We start from the raw sequence: 15,645 nt of genomic DNA, 5'->3' as shown, positions 1-15,645 counted from the left end.
TAGTATTGTTGAGTGTAGGCTTGAGTTTGGGCCTTGGGGATGATAATTGGTAATGTTGCAGACATGCTGTTGCGGTTGGAATTGGTCAAACGGAAGCATGCGAGGGTAAACTAATTCAGAGATATAACTCCAATTGGTTAATGTAGTTGTCAGAACGTTAACTAGGTGAGGTGCTGTTGTTTGCTTCAAGTTTTAAAACAAGACCTTATATATTCCTTGTTAAATGATATATAAACGTTTGATTTTGCATTCTTTTTGTGTTCGAATGAAATTTTACGAGGGAATTTTTGCGGACAGGTACGCAGGATCGACACTGAATCTAAGCAACAAATGTTTGGGTTTGACACCTCATAATATATCCAAAATTTCAAATACTGGAGGAAATATAACATTCCATCTGTTCTGAAGGGGCTGTGAGAATTCAAATCCTTTCTGCTTCATTTTTTTCAAATTACTTTTTATATGAAACAACACTGATTTATGAGTTTGGAGCAATATTTATTGATAAACTATTATTATTGTATGTCAAAACTATTAAGAGTATTGTTGTATGTTAAATTAAACTAGCTCGAATAACACCCCTAGCCCATAGTATTTAAATTCTATTGAATAGATGTTGGCATACTGTTGGAATGATCAAGTCATGCTAATATTGTGAAAATCAATAATTTTTAATTTGCGTCCACGACTACACTATTCTCTACAAAACCAACCTACCAACGTGCCTCGCACGAGTTCCAGACTTAAAACATATCTCGACGTGCGTCCTTGTATCCTACAACGTTATACCATAATCTCCTAAAGATTATGGACTCGTTACACCATTTGCCTTCAAATAAACATTTTCTTTCTCAAAGAGAATCACGCTTACCATTGGAGAAAGCACAATGGGGTTTCTCCTTCCGATCTTATTAGGAGTTTTCCTCTTAATCACAGCTACGCCACCATCCTTGTCTCAGCGCCCTCCGGAGATAGACCCTCCGGCTCCGGCGCCGATTTCACCCTCAGAACTATGCAACGGAATATTCCTCTCCTACACATTCATTCTCGGTCGTCAGATCCCTCCAAACGACACAACCGATCAGCCTTATCGTTTCGAGTCAGTACTAACGGTTCTCAACAACGGCCGTGAAGAGCTCAAAGAGTGGAGAGTGTTCGTTGGTTTCCAACATCACGAGATCCTTACTTCCGCCAGCGATGCGATCATCGTCAACGGGACAGATCTCCCTGCTCCGGTAGGAAACGGCACCATCTTTGCTGGCTATCCTGTTTCTGACCTCAAAACGGCTATTCAAACGGCTGGAGACTTAAAACAGATGACGGCTACGATTGAGCTCGTCGGGACTCAATTCATGGTGGCTCCTCCGGCCATTCCATTGCCATCCAATATATCGCTTGTTAACGATGGTTGGAGCTGTCCTGAGCCTACCGCTACTCCTCTAAGTAATTACTCCAACCAATTCCATTCTTTCTTACGTTTTTCTTTTGACAATTTGTATAATATTATGTTACTTTGAATGTCTCTCTAACATAACTCACCTGTTAGGTTCGTTTTAAAGATGTTTTACCTTTTTCTACTTTTATTTTCGTTTAGATTATTTTAATGCTTTTTCAGTCCATTATGCGATATTTAAGTTTATATTAATTGACTACACAGATAATTTTGAAATATTATATTCAACAAAATATTTCTGTTCTGTTGACAAAAACATATATATAGATCGGTTTTATACATGGTTTTAGTCTTTCCGAATTTACTTACATTATTAAAACTTTCTTTACCGCGATTTTTAACGATATGATCATCTAAAGACCATTGCTTTTTTTTTAAGGAAAATTTGGTAGCATGCTGTGAAAATTATACTGAAAAGATTAATTTTCTGATTGTAACAAAATTTATTGCCCATTAGGTAAAAGACAGATAACGACGTGCTGCATAAGAGACCCAACCTTTGAAGTCAACACAACAACCATCACGGACAAGTTCCTTCCACGACAACCCGGAGACTTGACCATAATGTACGACGTGATCCGAGCCTACGACCAGAACTACCTAGCCGAAGTAACCATGGAGAACCACAATCCACTAGGCCGGCTTGACCACTGGGAACTAAGTTTCGACTGGATGCGAGAAGAGTTCATACAAAAAATGCAAGGAGCGTATCCAACGGTCGTGGACGCCACAAAATGCATCTTCGGTCCACAGTCCCAAATCTACACAGGACTAGATTTCGCCGACGTTCTCACATGTGAGAGACGGCCCATCATTGTGGACTTACCTCCAACCAAAGCAGAGGACCCGGTTCTAGGTAAAATTCCTTCTTGTTGTAGAAATGGTACGATCTTACCACGAACCATGGACCCTTCAAAATCAGCATCAATCTTCACCATGCAAGTCGCCAAAATGCCTCCTGATTTTAACCGGTCTGCGCTATCCCCGCCTCAAAACTGGAGGATCAAAGGAACGCTTAACCCGGATTACTCATGCGGGCCACCAGTTCGGGTCAGCCCGACTTTGTATCCGGATCCGAGCGGTATGCCCACCAACAAAACGTCTTTTGCCAGCTGGCAAATAGTATGCAACATCACACACGCCAAAACGGAAACACCAAAATGCTGCGTTTCCTACTCAGCTTTCTTTAATGACTCAATCATCCCTTGTAACACATGCGCTTGCGGTTGCGTTTCGGAAACGCGACGCACATGCAGCGCCGAAACTCCCTCGTTACTCATCCCTCCAGACGCTCTTCTAGTACCTTTCGAGAACAGAACCTCTCTTACAGTTGCGTGGAACGCACTCAAACACAAAACCATCCCTAATCCAATGCCGTGTGGTGACAACTGCGGCGTCTCGATAAACTGGCACATAGCGACAGACTACAGAGGTGGCTGGACCGCGAGGATCACCATTTTCAACTGGGGAGAAATCGATTTCCCTGACTGGTTTCTAGCGGTTCAGATGAAGAAACCAGCCATTCGTGGATTCGAGAAAGCGTATTCGTTCAACGCGAGTCTCTTGAGTATAGAAGGAGGTGTTAACAACACCATTTTCATGGAAGGCCTTCCCGGTTTGGAGTATCTTGTGGCTGAACGTGATGAGTTAGATCCAAAGAAGAATCTTAGGGTTCCTGGTAAGCAACAGTCTGTGATACAGTTCAGTAAGAAACTTACACCGGGGATTAATGTGCCGGAACGTGACGGATTTCCGGCGAAAGTTATATTCAACGGAGAGGAATGTTTGCTTCCCGATGTGCTTCCACTTGCAAGTGGTGGAGGAAGAAATGGGTTTGATACTATGGTTTTGTTATGTATGCTGATTTTTGTTGTGGCATTGGTAATGTAATTTTGTTTTGTCTAGAGTTTATATAATGTGATTTTCTTGATTGAGTAGTTTGTTTTGTAAAATACAATTGTTCTTTTACTCAATGTGGCTTCGGTGTTTGAAAATCAATATTGTAGATTTTAAGTTTCGTTTTTTTATTAGTACAACATTTGACTCGCTCACTCTTTTGTGTTGTATTTCTTATCGATTAAACGTTTTTGTTTGCTTGTCCGACTTCAAAATTTTTGGCTTGGAAGTTTTTATTTTGTTTTTGATTACATTTCCCTTCATCTTCTATTAAAATATTATAACTATTTAAAAATTAAATCGTTCATATAAAAATTATGATGACTATTATAGGTACTTCCCTTTTGTTTCTTAGCAAAACCACATTATACAAGTTCTCAACTTGATTTAATCACAAAATTTAAGAAAAACAATAATATTGAAAAGAATGGATACTCGTCCAAAAATCTTTCAAAGCATCCCATATGAGATTTTTGTGGATGAGTTTTTGTGATAGTCATTCTTATTATAAATACTATTAATTTCTTAGATTTTGAGAGAAAACTCTTTTTTTTTTGTGCACAAATTTTGGTATAAACTCAAAGTTGAAAACTCATGCAACGTGGTTGCTCTTAACCACTAAAAATTGCGGCTATGTTATGGGCCAAACAAGCTACAATCAGCCATTGATTTAGCCATTATATGATATTAACATGCATTTAAAATATAACGTATTCACTGGCAAAGAATTGAAACCACTGACAAACATTTAAATTATTATTATTCTGGGTGATTGACTAAAGCAAACTGGTTATTGACATGCACTTCAAGAAATCCATGCATGCTAATAAAAGCATATATAAAAGAGAAGAATGTCATCAACATCAAAATATGGTCGATCTTGGATTGTCAAGAAACTTATTCTCATCGATTTGGCTATTAATCTGTTGTTGTCCACGTACATCCACCATTGTTATAGTTTTTGTCTATACATGAAATACACACACAAAAGCACTAAAGATATGAATCCACATAATATCTATTAAAAATTATAAAATTCTACTAAGTATATGCTTCATCCCCTGATCAAGAAATGAACTTTGTGTGAGAGGCGAAGGAAATGAAGGTATATCCATCATGGATGGTTCATGAACGTACATCGTGGTTTCCATCACCGGCTCATGTAAGTGGAGTGAACTCACCTCTTCCGAATTTTGAGTGAACCAACAAGTCAAGTTTGAAACTTCAACCATTTCTTCATTATAAACCAAATTCTCTTCTGGGTTATTATGATCAATGCATCTGGACTGTGAGGTTTGATGAGCATGGTGATATTGGTGATTCATTACTAGGTTTATGTCTGAAATTGAGACAGAGACTCCGTGATCATGATGATGTCCGAGAGGTGATATAAACTGCGTCATAAGATTAAGGTTTGGGATCTGTTGGACATTTGAATCTCTGTGGAACTCGCTTGATCCTTCTCCACTATACACTCTTCTTTGTGAAGTTATTAAAGATTGGTTCCTCTTGTTTTGATCATTCTGCTTCTTTAGACTCATCCGAAATTTCTACACACCCAATTTAGGAAAAAGTATTAGTGATATACATACAATATGTAAATAAGAATTATTTTCCACTTCCCTTTCTCTTATTTATATTCCTTTGGAATTTTTTTTTGGAGAAATATTCCTTTAGATTTGTTATTTAGATGTGTTTAGCTCCATTAGTCCTAGCTCTAGCTACATTCACTTAACTAGATGAACTCGCTAAGATACGGCAAGATAAAATACCATCCAAACTTTTCTGTGATTTTGTATCTGTGATGATTTATTAAATAGAGTCCCAACAGTGTTTCTACAATTTATTATACACTATTTATCATTAAACATAATTAATTAAATCAAATAATAAATGACACTCTAAAATATACATATGGGCACAACCAAATTAAATATAAATTTTTGAAAAGAAAAAAAAATCTGAATCAAAACATAACCTCTTAAACATCCTTTAGAAAAAATGGAGGGAGGAAGATGTAAGTTCACAGCAGAAATGACATTTCAGTTCATGTCTTCTTAATTTAAAGAACATTAACATATATAGATGATGAAGTTTAGATATAAACTAGGGGGTGCTGAAAGAAAAGATATGATTTATTTTACGACAAACTACCTTGATTATATGTAAAACTTTTACAACCACATTTTGACAGAAATGCCGCTATTTAGCCTCTATATGTCTTGTTCGATAAACCAATCACGTACTTAGTATAGCAATATATATTATGTGGCCATCTGTATTTTTTAACCACGAACTAACATCAATGACGTCAAAAAAAAAAAAATCACGAACTAACATCAATATAAGCCAATTAAATATTACAGTATCAGTGGATGAGTTTCAAAAACTCCTAAACATTAACAAAAATAGATACCTTTGTACTGAAACTCTTGGAGATATTCCTCCAAGATACTAAGGTATCGAGGATCTTCATCAAAGATGTACCCGCAAACCTTCGGGAAACTTGCCGGAAAACATATGAGATGAGTTTGGATGATCATCACCAGCCGGAGGTACATAGTGTTTCCAACATTTCTCAGCCATAATTGATGACTGAAAGCTGAAGAAGCCGTGACAAATTGAACCGCAGGCCTAGCTAATAGCATCTAAAATATTATTATTAATATATCAACAAAGCATTTGTGAAAGTATCTCAACAGAAAAAATGCTCTAACAAAATAAAAATGTTTTGAGGATAGAGCTGGATTGTTGAAAATAAATTAATAACAGAAAAAAAGAGGGAAGGAAAGTAGTCAAATCTTGAAAATCAGGGGAAAATCTTGAAACAAATTTCGTGACATAGAAACAACTAGCACACAAGTAAGGTGAAACACTAATTCGATCAAATTATTATTATTAATCAATTAGAATTATTAATTTTGTATATTAATTCTAAAAACCTCAAAATCATTTTGTAAGAGGTGAAAAACTTTCATTCCAAGAAGAAGTATGCATTTTCCCCTTATTCATGACATAGCTAGCCTCTATAGTTTATGCAATTATAGAGAAACTAATAGGAGAATTGGGCTGTATAGCTATGAAAAAAACACTAATTAGCTACATGACCATTTTCCCTAATACACCTATACATGGTGTGGCTTTTATATAATATTATCATTTTGTCCTTTTATCTTACCGGCAAAACCTGCAAACAAAAACAATTAAAAATATTAATTATTAATCACACAAAAATAAATCGTGGCTTACTCGACTTCACATATTTCTCTCCACAACGTCGCCTCCGTCTGCTTTTACTTTCTCCATTTGTGCCATCATCCGACATCGAACGGTATTAAAGTTGTAGCAGTGGTTAGTAACAGACTCTTCCTCTCTAACTTCACCAAGTTGATTCTTCTCAGATCTCCTTTATATCGGCGATTACGGTGAGTTCTGTTGCAATATTGTAAGTTCTCTGTTTTGTGCCATAGATTCTATTATTTCTATGTCAGCTCTCCTATTTGAAATAGATTCAGACCTAATGTATTCTAAGTTGATAAATCTAACTTATTGTTTCTGTTGCATCCATGATCTGGTAAGCTGGGGTAAACAAATTGATTTAGGGTTGAAATGTTTTCACTGCAAAGGGGGGATTGTGATTTTGGAATGAAAAGTCCCTTTTGCGATAAAACAAGTTTAGTTATGTGTGAAATGGAATATCTTATGGAACATGTGCTATTTGAAATGGAAAATTTTAGTTTTAGAGACTGGTTATGTGCCATTCCATTCCTCTGCTATTTCTGAAAAATCATATCATAACTAATATACTATTCGCTTTCCATTCCATCAGACCATATGTTCCACTCCATATCTATAAATTATATATTATATCATGTGGTTCAATTCTAATTGCACATGTTACTTCTTTACTCGCATAGGCTATTTGGAATTAACATAACTAAACATTTAACTTAAGCATAAAGTAATTCATATACTAGTAGCATATCTCATATGCTTTCATTTCCTCCAACTTGTAGACTAATGTGTGTCTTCATTTTCATTTTGTTTTTCAGGTTTGTCATAGATGAATTGGAAAGGTAATAGTACTTTTATACTATTTTATGAAATGGAACATATTGTTTTTCTTTCAAATTTGACTCTTCTCTTATTTGCCATGTTTATTAATATATAATGTACTATATAGTAAGTTATATTTCATTTGATGCTTTAAAGAGAGGGTTCAATCTTGTTTGTTGTTGTTTCATGTTCTATTGATATGAATTTTGTATTGGTGTTTATATATGGTTTATATTAGTCTGTATATGATTTTGTAAAGAGAAATAATATATTGAACGTAAATGGAATAAAATTTATTATGACATCAAAAAAAACAGAATACAATGTGACGTTGAATGGGAATGATACATATATGATGTTATCTCTTCCACCTCTTTTCTCTAATGCCGTTAGTCTTCGTTTCTTTCGCCACAACAATCTGAATTTGGTTTAAGCATTACCTCTATCCCTACAATCATAGACACTTCAAAATTTGAACAATATATATATATTGTGCTATATTGTTTCTCACATTTTCTATTCTATAGGCTCATGTAGAATGGACATACATGTTACTTGCGGGTTTAGTTTATGAAAGATTGGGGTTGACATTGGATTAGGGTTTATATTTTCATATAAGGTTTAGTGATTAGTGGTTAGGGTTTAGTTTATGGAAGATTGGAGTTGACATTAGATTAGGGTTTACATTTTTATGTAGGGTTTAGTGATAGTTGCTAGGGTTTAGTTTATGTACGATTGGAGTTGGCATTGGGACAAGCATTATCACCTTTCATGAAGGCATGACCATATCAGCATTTGAAAAATATGTTAAGATGATCTTTAGATTGTAACTACATTTTTACCATTTCTATTCTATATGCCTCATGTGGAATGGTAATGCATCTTACTGGCTTTTTAAAATTTATGTTTAGTTTATGAAATTTTGGGGTTAACATTGGTTAAGGTTTAAATTTTGATATTTGGGTTTAGGGTTCATATTTGGGTTAAGTTTAGTGATTAGAGTTTAGGGTTTAGGATTTAGGGGTTGAGGTGTGATTAGGATTGGGTTAGTATTTAGGGGTTTAGGATTTATATTTGGGTAATGGTTGAATGATTAGAGTTTAAAGTTTAGTATTTAGAAAGTGAAGGAGTATGGTTGAGGCCAGTAATAACTTCTTCCATGTAATTTTATAATTTCACAAATATGTACTATGTTATTTTTTTGTTCAATTCTATTTAGATTTTGTGCTTATATTTGGAGTTATGGTTTATATTTGGTTTTATGGTTTAGATTTGAGTTTAGGATTTACTAATTAGAGTTTAGAGTTTAGTATAGAGGTTGGGTGGGATTGAAATAAGTTTTCTAAGGATTGGATTTGAGATATGTTTTTATTTAAGGGTTGTAGATAAAGTTATAATTTTATACTATTTTATATAGAATAGAACTCCGTGGATATGTATGTGGTCAATAAAAGTATACGTGGCTCACTCTTTTTTCTACTGGCCACGTTATTCTTTTCCACCTTTTTACCTGGTACCTGCAAAAATAAAGGATAAAACCGGGTAGTTTATGGTATAAATGTTAGATATTAGATTATGTCAAAATCAAAGCTAGTTACTTAATTTACATGCAATATATGGCTAGTTCACAAATTAATCCAAACTAATATACACAAATTGGATAAAAAGGTATTACCAAAAAAAAACTTGGATAAAAAGACAAAAGGTCACACACGAGCCACAAAAGGCACATGTGTGAAACTGAAACACAACAAAGCCACTTGTTAGTGTGTTTGGTCAACACTGTAAATACGAACAAAACCGAATCCACCCACGAGTTATCTCATCTCACAGCTCTTCCTTCCACTCTCTCTTTCACTCATTCTTCTAGGGTTAGCTAATCTATCTTCCATTTCTTTAATTTCTTTTAACAAACAATGGAGTCTAATTCGTTGATCAATTACCCCTCTCGATCAGGTTTTATTCTGTTTTGGCTTAATTAAAAGTACATGGGTTACATATATGTAAAGTTACCTTCTTTCTTTTGACTAATTCAACAAATGGTGGCAGATTTGTGTTTGGAAGAAGATGTGAAAGGAGAAGACAATGTGAAAGCAGAGTTTATCTGCCCCTTCTGTGCAGATGAGTTTGATATTCTTGGCCTTTGTTGCCACATTGATGAAGACCATCCTGTTGAAGCCAAGAACGGGGTAAATCGTCTTCACACTTTACATGGTTGGTTCTTACATTGATTAGGGTTTTTGTCTGAAACTTGCCTGAATTAGAAAGGTTGCCTTTTTAACGCTTTACTTAGCTTAATTAAGTGAGCATTGAGCTCTGTTATCACCATTAGTAACTTAGGTTCCTCTTATGTGTTATCTTTGATATAAGAACAGAGTGTTCAAATGATTAGATAAAACATGGTTCTTATTTTGATTTGGTTTTAGTCTGAAACTTACCTGAAATAGAAAGGTTACTTTTTTTATTCACTGCTTAGCTTAATTAAGTGAGCATTGAGCAAAATTATTACCATTAGTATGGTAATAACTTTGGTTCTCTTATGTGTCTATCTTTGATGTAAGAACAGAGTGTTCAAATGGTTTTGTCTTTTGACTAGGTTTGTCCTGTCTGCTCAAAGAAGGTGGGATTAGACATCGTTGGCCATATTACAACGCAACACTGCAACGTTTTCAAGATATCCTTTTTGAAGTTTGGATACTGTCTTCTATGTTTTTTGTTTTGTTCTTGTTCTTACCATCATTGCTGGAGTTTGGAGGGTCGTTTTGGTACTCCTTGATGTGTTAAGAGTTTACGTGCAGCGAAGGAGAAGGCTGCGTAGAGGTGGCTATAGCTCTAACTATCTTACACTAAGAAAATCTCTCGGAGTTGGAAGATCTTCCACTTTCATTCCCTCATCCAATCTAGATTCTGATCCTTTGCTCTCATCCTTTATGTTTCGTCCTCCTTTGGCTAATGTGCTTGTCATACCCATCGAGGAAAGAGACTGTGTAACAAAAGTCTCACCTAAGGACACCTCTCAAAGGTTATCACTTTCGAATGAAGATCAAGAGAAGGCAAGAAAGAGTGAGTTTGTGCGAGATTTGTTGTGGTCAACCATGCTTGAAGACAAGTTCTAATCTCATACTAGTAATGGTGAATCAAGAGATGTATGTAGCAGAGCGTAGTAGCTTATGAGTGTATGTATGTTGTCAGAATGTACTTGTTGGGGGAACCTTAATGTGCATATTGAAGAAATGGAACTTCTTCCTCTACTCAAGACTCAAAACTAGTCAAAACTAAAAACTTTTCATTTCTAAAACATGTTAAAGATTGATATAATATAAGCCGCTGACAAAAAAAATAAATATATGTAAGCCAAGATGTGTTTCAGTTCAGCAATCAAACTCTATAAAAAAATGTGTTGCATCTCAAGCCATTTGTCAGCAGCTTGTTGGAAAGAAGTGATCTTTGGCACTCTTGAGCTGTGTTTTGGTTCCGTACAAATACTATGAGCTTATAAGATGCAAGTCCAAAAGTAGGCAACAGTAGCTTTATGGATGGTTCCGTCTCACTACAACCCATAGAACCTGCGCAATACAATCACAGCACTGTGTAAGATACACTATCTTGTTAACATCAAAAGCATAGGTTACTAACTTCTGAGGAGATGGTGTTGAAAGAGAAAAAAAAACTTAGTTACAAAGTTCCATTTTACGAGCATCTCTTTAATTATCTAATTTTCAAAATCTTCTAAAAAGTGATTCTATTAAGATTCCAGTACTTCTATAAATAGAAAGTCTCATATATACTAATATTTAGAACCTTCAACAATTATTATGCAGTAATCAAGAAAATGTGTTTTCTTATAGATCGTTTTCTTGTTTGATTCATGATGAAAAGTAAAATATTTTAGAAGGAAAAAAATATGGCCAATAGGTGGGAGAAGTGTCATTCAAACCAGATCTCCGCAGTTTGGTATGACCAAGTAGGATAAGAATATCATTGTTGTTCTGAGTTCCATGGTTTTATAGTTTGCGGGAAATTTTGGAGATGCTATAAGAGTAAAGCTTAATGAAAATCACATCGAATTAGCATAATTCTAGGCTTATGTTGGTATATATGTACCCTTCAGTTCCACCAAGGTATGAATGTTCTCTATGGACTTTTTATTTGATTATCTATGAATGATATCATTTGAGTCTTCTGTGTTAGTTTAGAGAGATTAAGAAATTCAAAACAAAAGAGCAAGTCCCACAGAGGATGAGAATTATGTGTGAACTTAATCAAGGGTCGGTTTGAACACGTAATGTGTATTTGACTTGATATAATTCTTCTAAATTTCATGAAGAATGAATAAAATAATTTTCTTTTTCTTCTACTACCAGATCAGTTTTGTCAGCTCAATTGCCACAATCAATGGTGGTAGTACACATGTTAATCATGTGGTTATAAAGGCCACATAGCGTATTAAGGATATCATGAAAAAAAATCACAATGACAAGAGTGTTGTTGATGTGAAAAGTCATATATATATTTGTCAATGTTCTGATTGGCAACTCAAATTTTGATTCTCAGGAAAAATAAAAGAAAAACTGATTCATACAGCGAATTTTTTTGGATCTAAATTCAAAATTTGAGAAGAAAGTTAGTATGTGTGCTTCATCTATCTTATTTTCTATGGTTTCTAGAAATAATACTTAAATTTCTTTGTTTTTCTATTTTGTTTCACAAGTGACGATTCTTAGTCATAGAGAGCTGTTTTCACCCCAACTTTCTATGTACAGCAAATAATTGAGGTTTTAATTAAGAAACTGCATGATGCGGATGCTAGCGAAATATTGTAAGTTGATAGCGCAAACTACTTTGTTGTAAGTTTATCCACAAACATATTTCTTTACAGCACACCAACTCGACGTTTGAAATTGAGAGAGAACTATTATCACACAAAAATAAATATCTTGTACTTGATGTTTAGATTGAAACAGTAATCCGATCCAATTTTATATTATTAGAATAATTAATTTTGTGACATTAATTCTTAAAGCCTCAGAATCATTTTGTAAGAGGTGGAAACTTTAATTCCAAGAAAAAGATTGACTTATATATCAGAACTATTTAAATTTGTATCATAAAACACCTTCAATTTCGCTAATGTGGCATGTAAATGAGGTGACGTGTCAGTTTCTTTCTTTATTAAAAAATATTATTTATTTATTTATTTAATATAAGTAATTAATAAGAAATAAAATAGGAAACATAAATTAAAAATTAGAAAACAACAGAAAATTTTAAAAATCAATTTTTTATAAGAAATTAATTTCGAACATATGAACCCACTAAAAGTAACACTTTCCTCATATCACTATTAAGAATTACATTTTATTAATTTTAAAATCTTTTAATTTTGATATGTTCAAAATGATGATATGTTCGAAACAGTGGCAATTTTTGACATATGGATGATAATGGATTTGACGTCATCGTCATTGGAAAATGTTACTCTTTAGTCGTGCTATGACGGAAAGTGTTATTGTCAATATTGATATGTTCGAAATAATTTATTTTTTGAAAAACAATTAGAGCTTTTATATAATTTTACAAAACTTTACAAATTTTTCATTTTTTAAAAAATGAATAACTTTTAAATTTTAAGATTTTTTTTTAAAAATCTATTTGTAAGATTTTCTGTAGTTTTTCTAATTTTAATTTATGTTTCTTATTTTATTTCTTATTAATTGCTTATATTAATTAAAGAAATTAAAAAAAAGCTAACACATCACTTCATTTACATGTCAACATATCACATTTTCGATTTGGTGAATAAATAAGCCAGTTTGAAAGTTTTTTATGACACAAAAACCAATTTGAAGGTTTTATATACTAGTGAAATAACTCAAAGTTTAAAGTGTTAGTAGGTGTCACTTTAAAGTTTTTTTATGTGATTTTCCCATTTTATCTTATTCATGACATAGCGTCTATATTTTGTGTAATTATAGAGAAACTGGACATTATACCCAACTTGGACCCAAATACACTTTTCAGTTTTTTAGTTTTCATATGAAAAGCTCATTGTAGATGAAGAGAAGACTAGAAAGACAGATTGTGCGGGACTTGTTATGGTCAACCATGCTTGAAGACAAGTTAATCTGGTGAAACAAGAGATCATTACACTAGTCTTGATGTATGTAGCAAAGCCTCTTAGCTTATGAGTGTATGTATATTGTAATAGAATGTACTTGCAGAAGCTTGATGTGCATATTCAAGAAGTGGAACTACTTTTTTCTCCACTCAGCACTCAAACTAGTCAAAGCTAAAAAAACTGCTCATCATAAAAAAAAACTGTTAAAGATTTATATATAAGTCATTCTGTGCTTTCAGTTCAGTACTCAAATTGTATTACAAAAAGTGTTGCATCTCGGCATTACAAAACAGCAGACTCTCTTCAGTGTAAGACCAGTTTTTGAACTTAATCTTACCAAGACTCCTTATGTGCTTAATGCAAAAAAAAAGGCCAACAACGTCTTTGCTTTCTTTACCAGCGTTTTCCTGAACTCTTCCTGGAAGATCTTGCGTTCCTCTGCTCTAACCTTAGCTGCCTCAGCTTTCAAACGCCGCCTCTCCTCGTTAGCAGCTCGCTCAACCAACAACCTCGCCTCATCCTTACGCTACTTCTCAACACGGAATATCTCAATCTCATGAATGTAGTCTTTTCTCAAATTTTCTGAATTTTTCTCAAAATCTATGTTTACCCCCTTACGAAAATAGTGAGTTTTTGGTAAATGCTCTATATATAAAACCTATAATCTTTTAATTCGTTTTAAAATTTATAACCACATTATACATTTAGATTAATTTATGATAAACTCTTTTTCATGGTACATGGACATCGTTCTAATTTTTTATCAATTAATTTAGCAAAACTGTAAATACTCCCTAAATCATTGGACTAACCACTATAAAATTGCCATTCCTTAGAAAAACGGAGACAACAAAGGTTCCAAACCTCTTTGAACTTAATCATATTTTATTACATGATTCAAATATGTATTAAAACAGTATTCTCAAATTTTTTGAATTTTTCTCAAAATCTATGTGTAGCCCGCAACGAAAATAGTGAGTTTTCGGTCAATGCTCTATATATGAAACCTATAATCTTTTAATTCGTTTTAAAATTTATAACCACATTATACATTTGTATTAATTTATGATAAACTCCTTTTCATGGTACATGTACATCGTTCTAATTTTTTATACATTAATTTAGCAGAAATGCAAATACTCCCTAAATCATTGGACTAACCACTAAAAAATTGATATTCCTTAGAAAAACGGAGACAACAAAGGTTCCAAACCTCTTTGAACTTCATCATATTTTATTACATGATTCAAATATGTATTAAAACAGGATTCTCAGATTTTTTGAATTTTTCTCAAAATCTATGTGTACCCTCCCTACGAAAATAGTGAGTTTTCGGTAAATGCTCTCTCTATATATGAAGCCAATAATTTTTAAATTTGTTTTAAAACCACATTATACAATTGTATTAATGTATGATAAACTTCTTTTCATGGTACATGGACATCGTTCTAATTTTTTATTAATTAATTTAGCAAAACTGTAAATACTCCCTAAATCATTGAACTAACCACTATAAAATTGTTATTCCTTAGAGAAACGGAGACAACAAAGGTTCCAAACCTCTTTGAACTTTATCATATTTTATTACATGATTCAAATATGTATTAAAACAGTATTCTCAGATTTTTTGAATTTTTCTCAAAATCTATGTGTACCCCCCTACGAAAATAATGAGTTTTCGGTAAATGCTCTATATATGAAGCCTATAATCTTTTAATTCGTTTTAAAATTTATAACCACATTATACATTTGTATTAATTTATGATAAACTTCTTTTCATGGTACATGAACATCATTCTAATTTTTTATCAATTAATTTAGCAAAACTGTAAATACTCCCTAAATCATTGGACTAACCACTATAAAATTGCTATTCCTTAGAGAAACAGAGACAACAAAGGTTCCAAACCTCTTTGAACTTCATCATATTTTATTACATGATTCAAATATGTATTAAAACAGTATTCTCAGATTTTTTGAATTTTTCTCAAAATCTATGTGTACCCCCTCCTACGAAAATAGTGAGTTTTCGGTAAATGCTCTATATATGAAGCCTATAATCTTTTAATTCGTTTTAAAATTTATAACCACATTATACATTTGTATTAATTTATGATAAAAT

At 33.3% G+C, this 15,645-nt stretch overlaps 2 protein-coding genes across 2 annotated transcripts; both read left to right on the top strand.

Moving 5' to 3' along the window:
• The first annotated feature begins 717 nt into the window (after positions 1-717).
• On the top strand, positions 718-3,426 carry LOC106365858 (COBRA-like protein 9). Its single transcript, XM_013805365.3, has 2 exons — positions 718-1,443; positions 1,911-3,426. The coding sequence occupies exons 1-2, from the start codon at positions 888-890 to the stop codon at positions 3,341-3,343; spliced, it is 1,989 nt and encodes a 662-aa protein (XP_013660819.2). The 5' UTR covers positions 718-887; the 3' UTR covers positions 3,344-3,426.
• A 5,770-nt stretch (positions 3,427-9,196) lies between these two features.
• On the top strand, positions 9,197-10,656 carry LOC106365860 (protein DEHYDRATION-INDUCED 19 homolog 7). Its single transcript, XM_013805366.3, is given in 4 exon segments — positions 9,197-9,361; positions 9,455-9,594; positions 10,002-10,136; positions 10,138-10,656. Coding segments are annotated over 4 exon segments (699 nt in total). The 5' UTR covers positions 9,197-9,321; the 3' UTR covers positions 10,522-10,656.
• Positions 10,657-15,645: the final 4,989 nt, after the last annotated feature.

Source organism: Brassica napus, chromosome A9 (genome assembly GCF_020379485.1).
Source record: "Brassica napus cultivar Da-Ae chromosome A9, Da-Ae, whole genome shotgun sequence".
NCBI lineage: Eukaryota > Viridiplantae > Streptophyta > Magnoliopsida > Brassicales > Brassicaceae > Brassica > Brassica napus.
This window is presented reverse-complemented; position numbering and strand designations above follow the sequence as displayed.

What these genes read in the sequence shown, in the direction of transcription:
- LOC106365858 (XM_013805365.3), top strand. Translation starts at nt 888, where the DNA reads ATGGGGTTTCTCCTTCCGATCTTATTAGGAGTTTTCCTCTTAATCACA. An exon ending in GCCTACCGCTACTCCTCTAA is followed by an intron (nt 1,444 to 1,910) that starts GTAATTACTCCA and finishes ATTGCCCATTAG; the next exon opens with GTAAAAGACAGATAACGACG.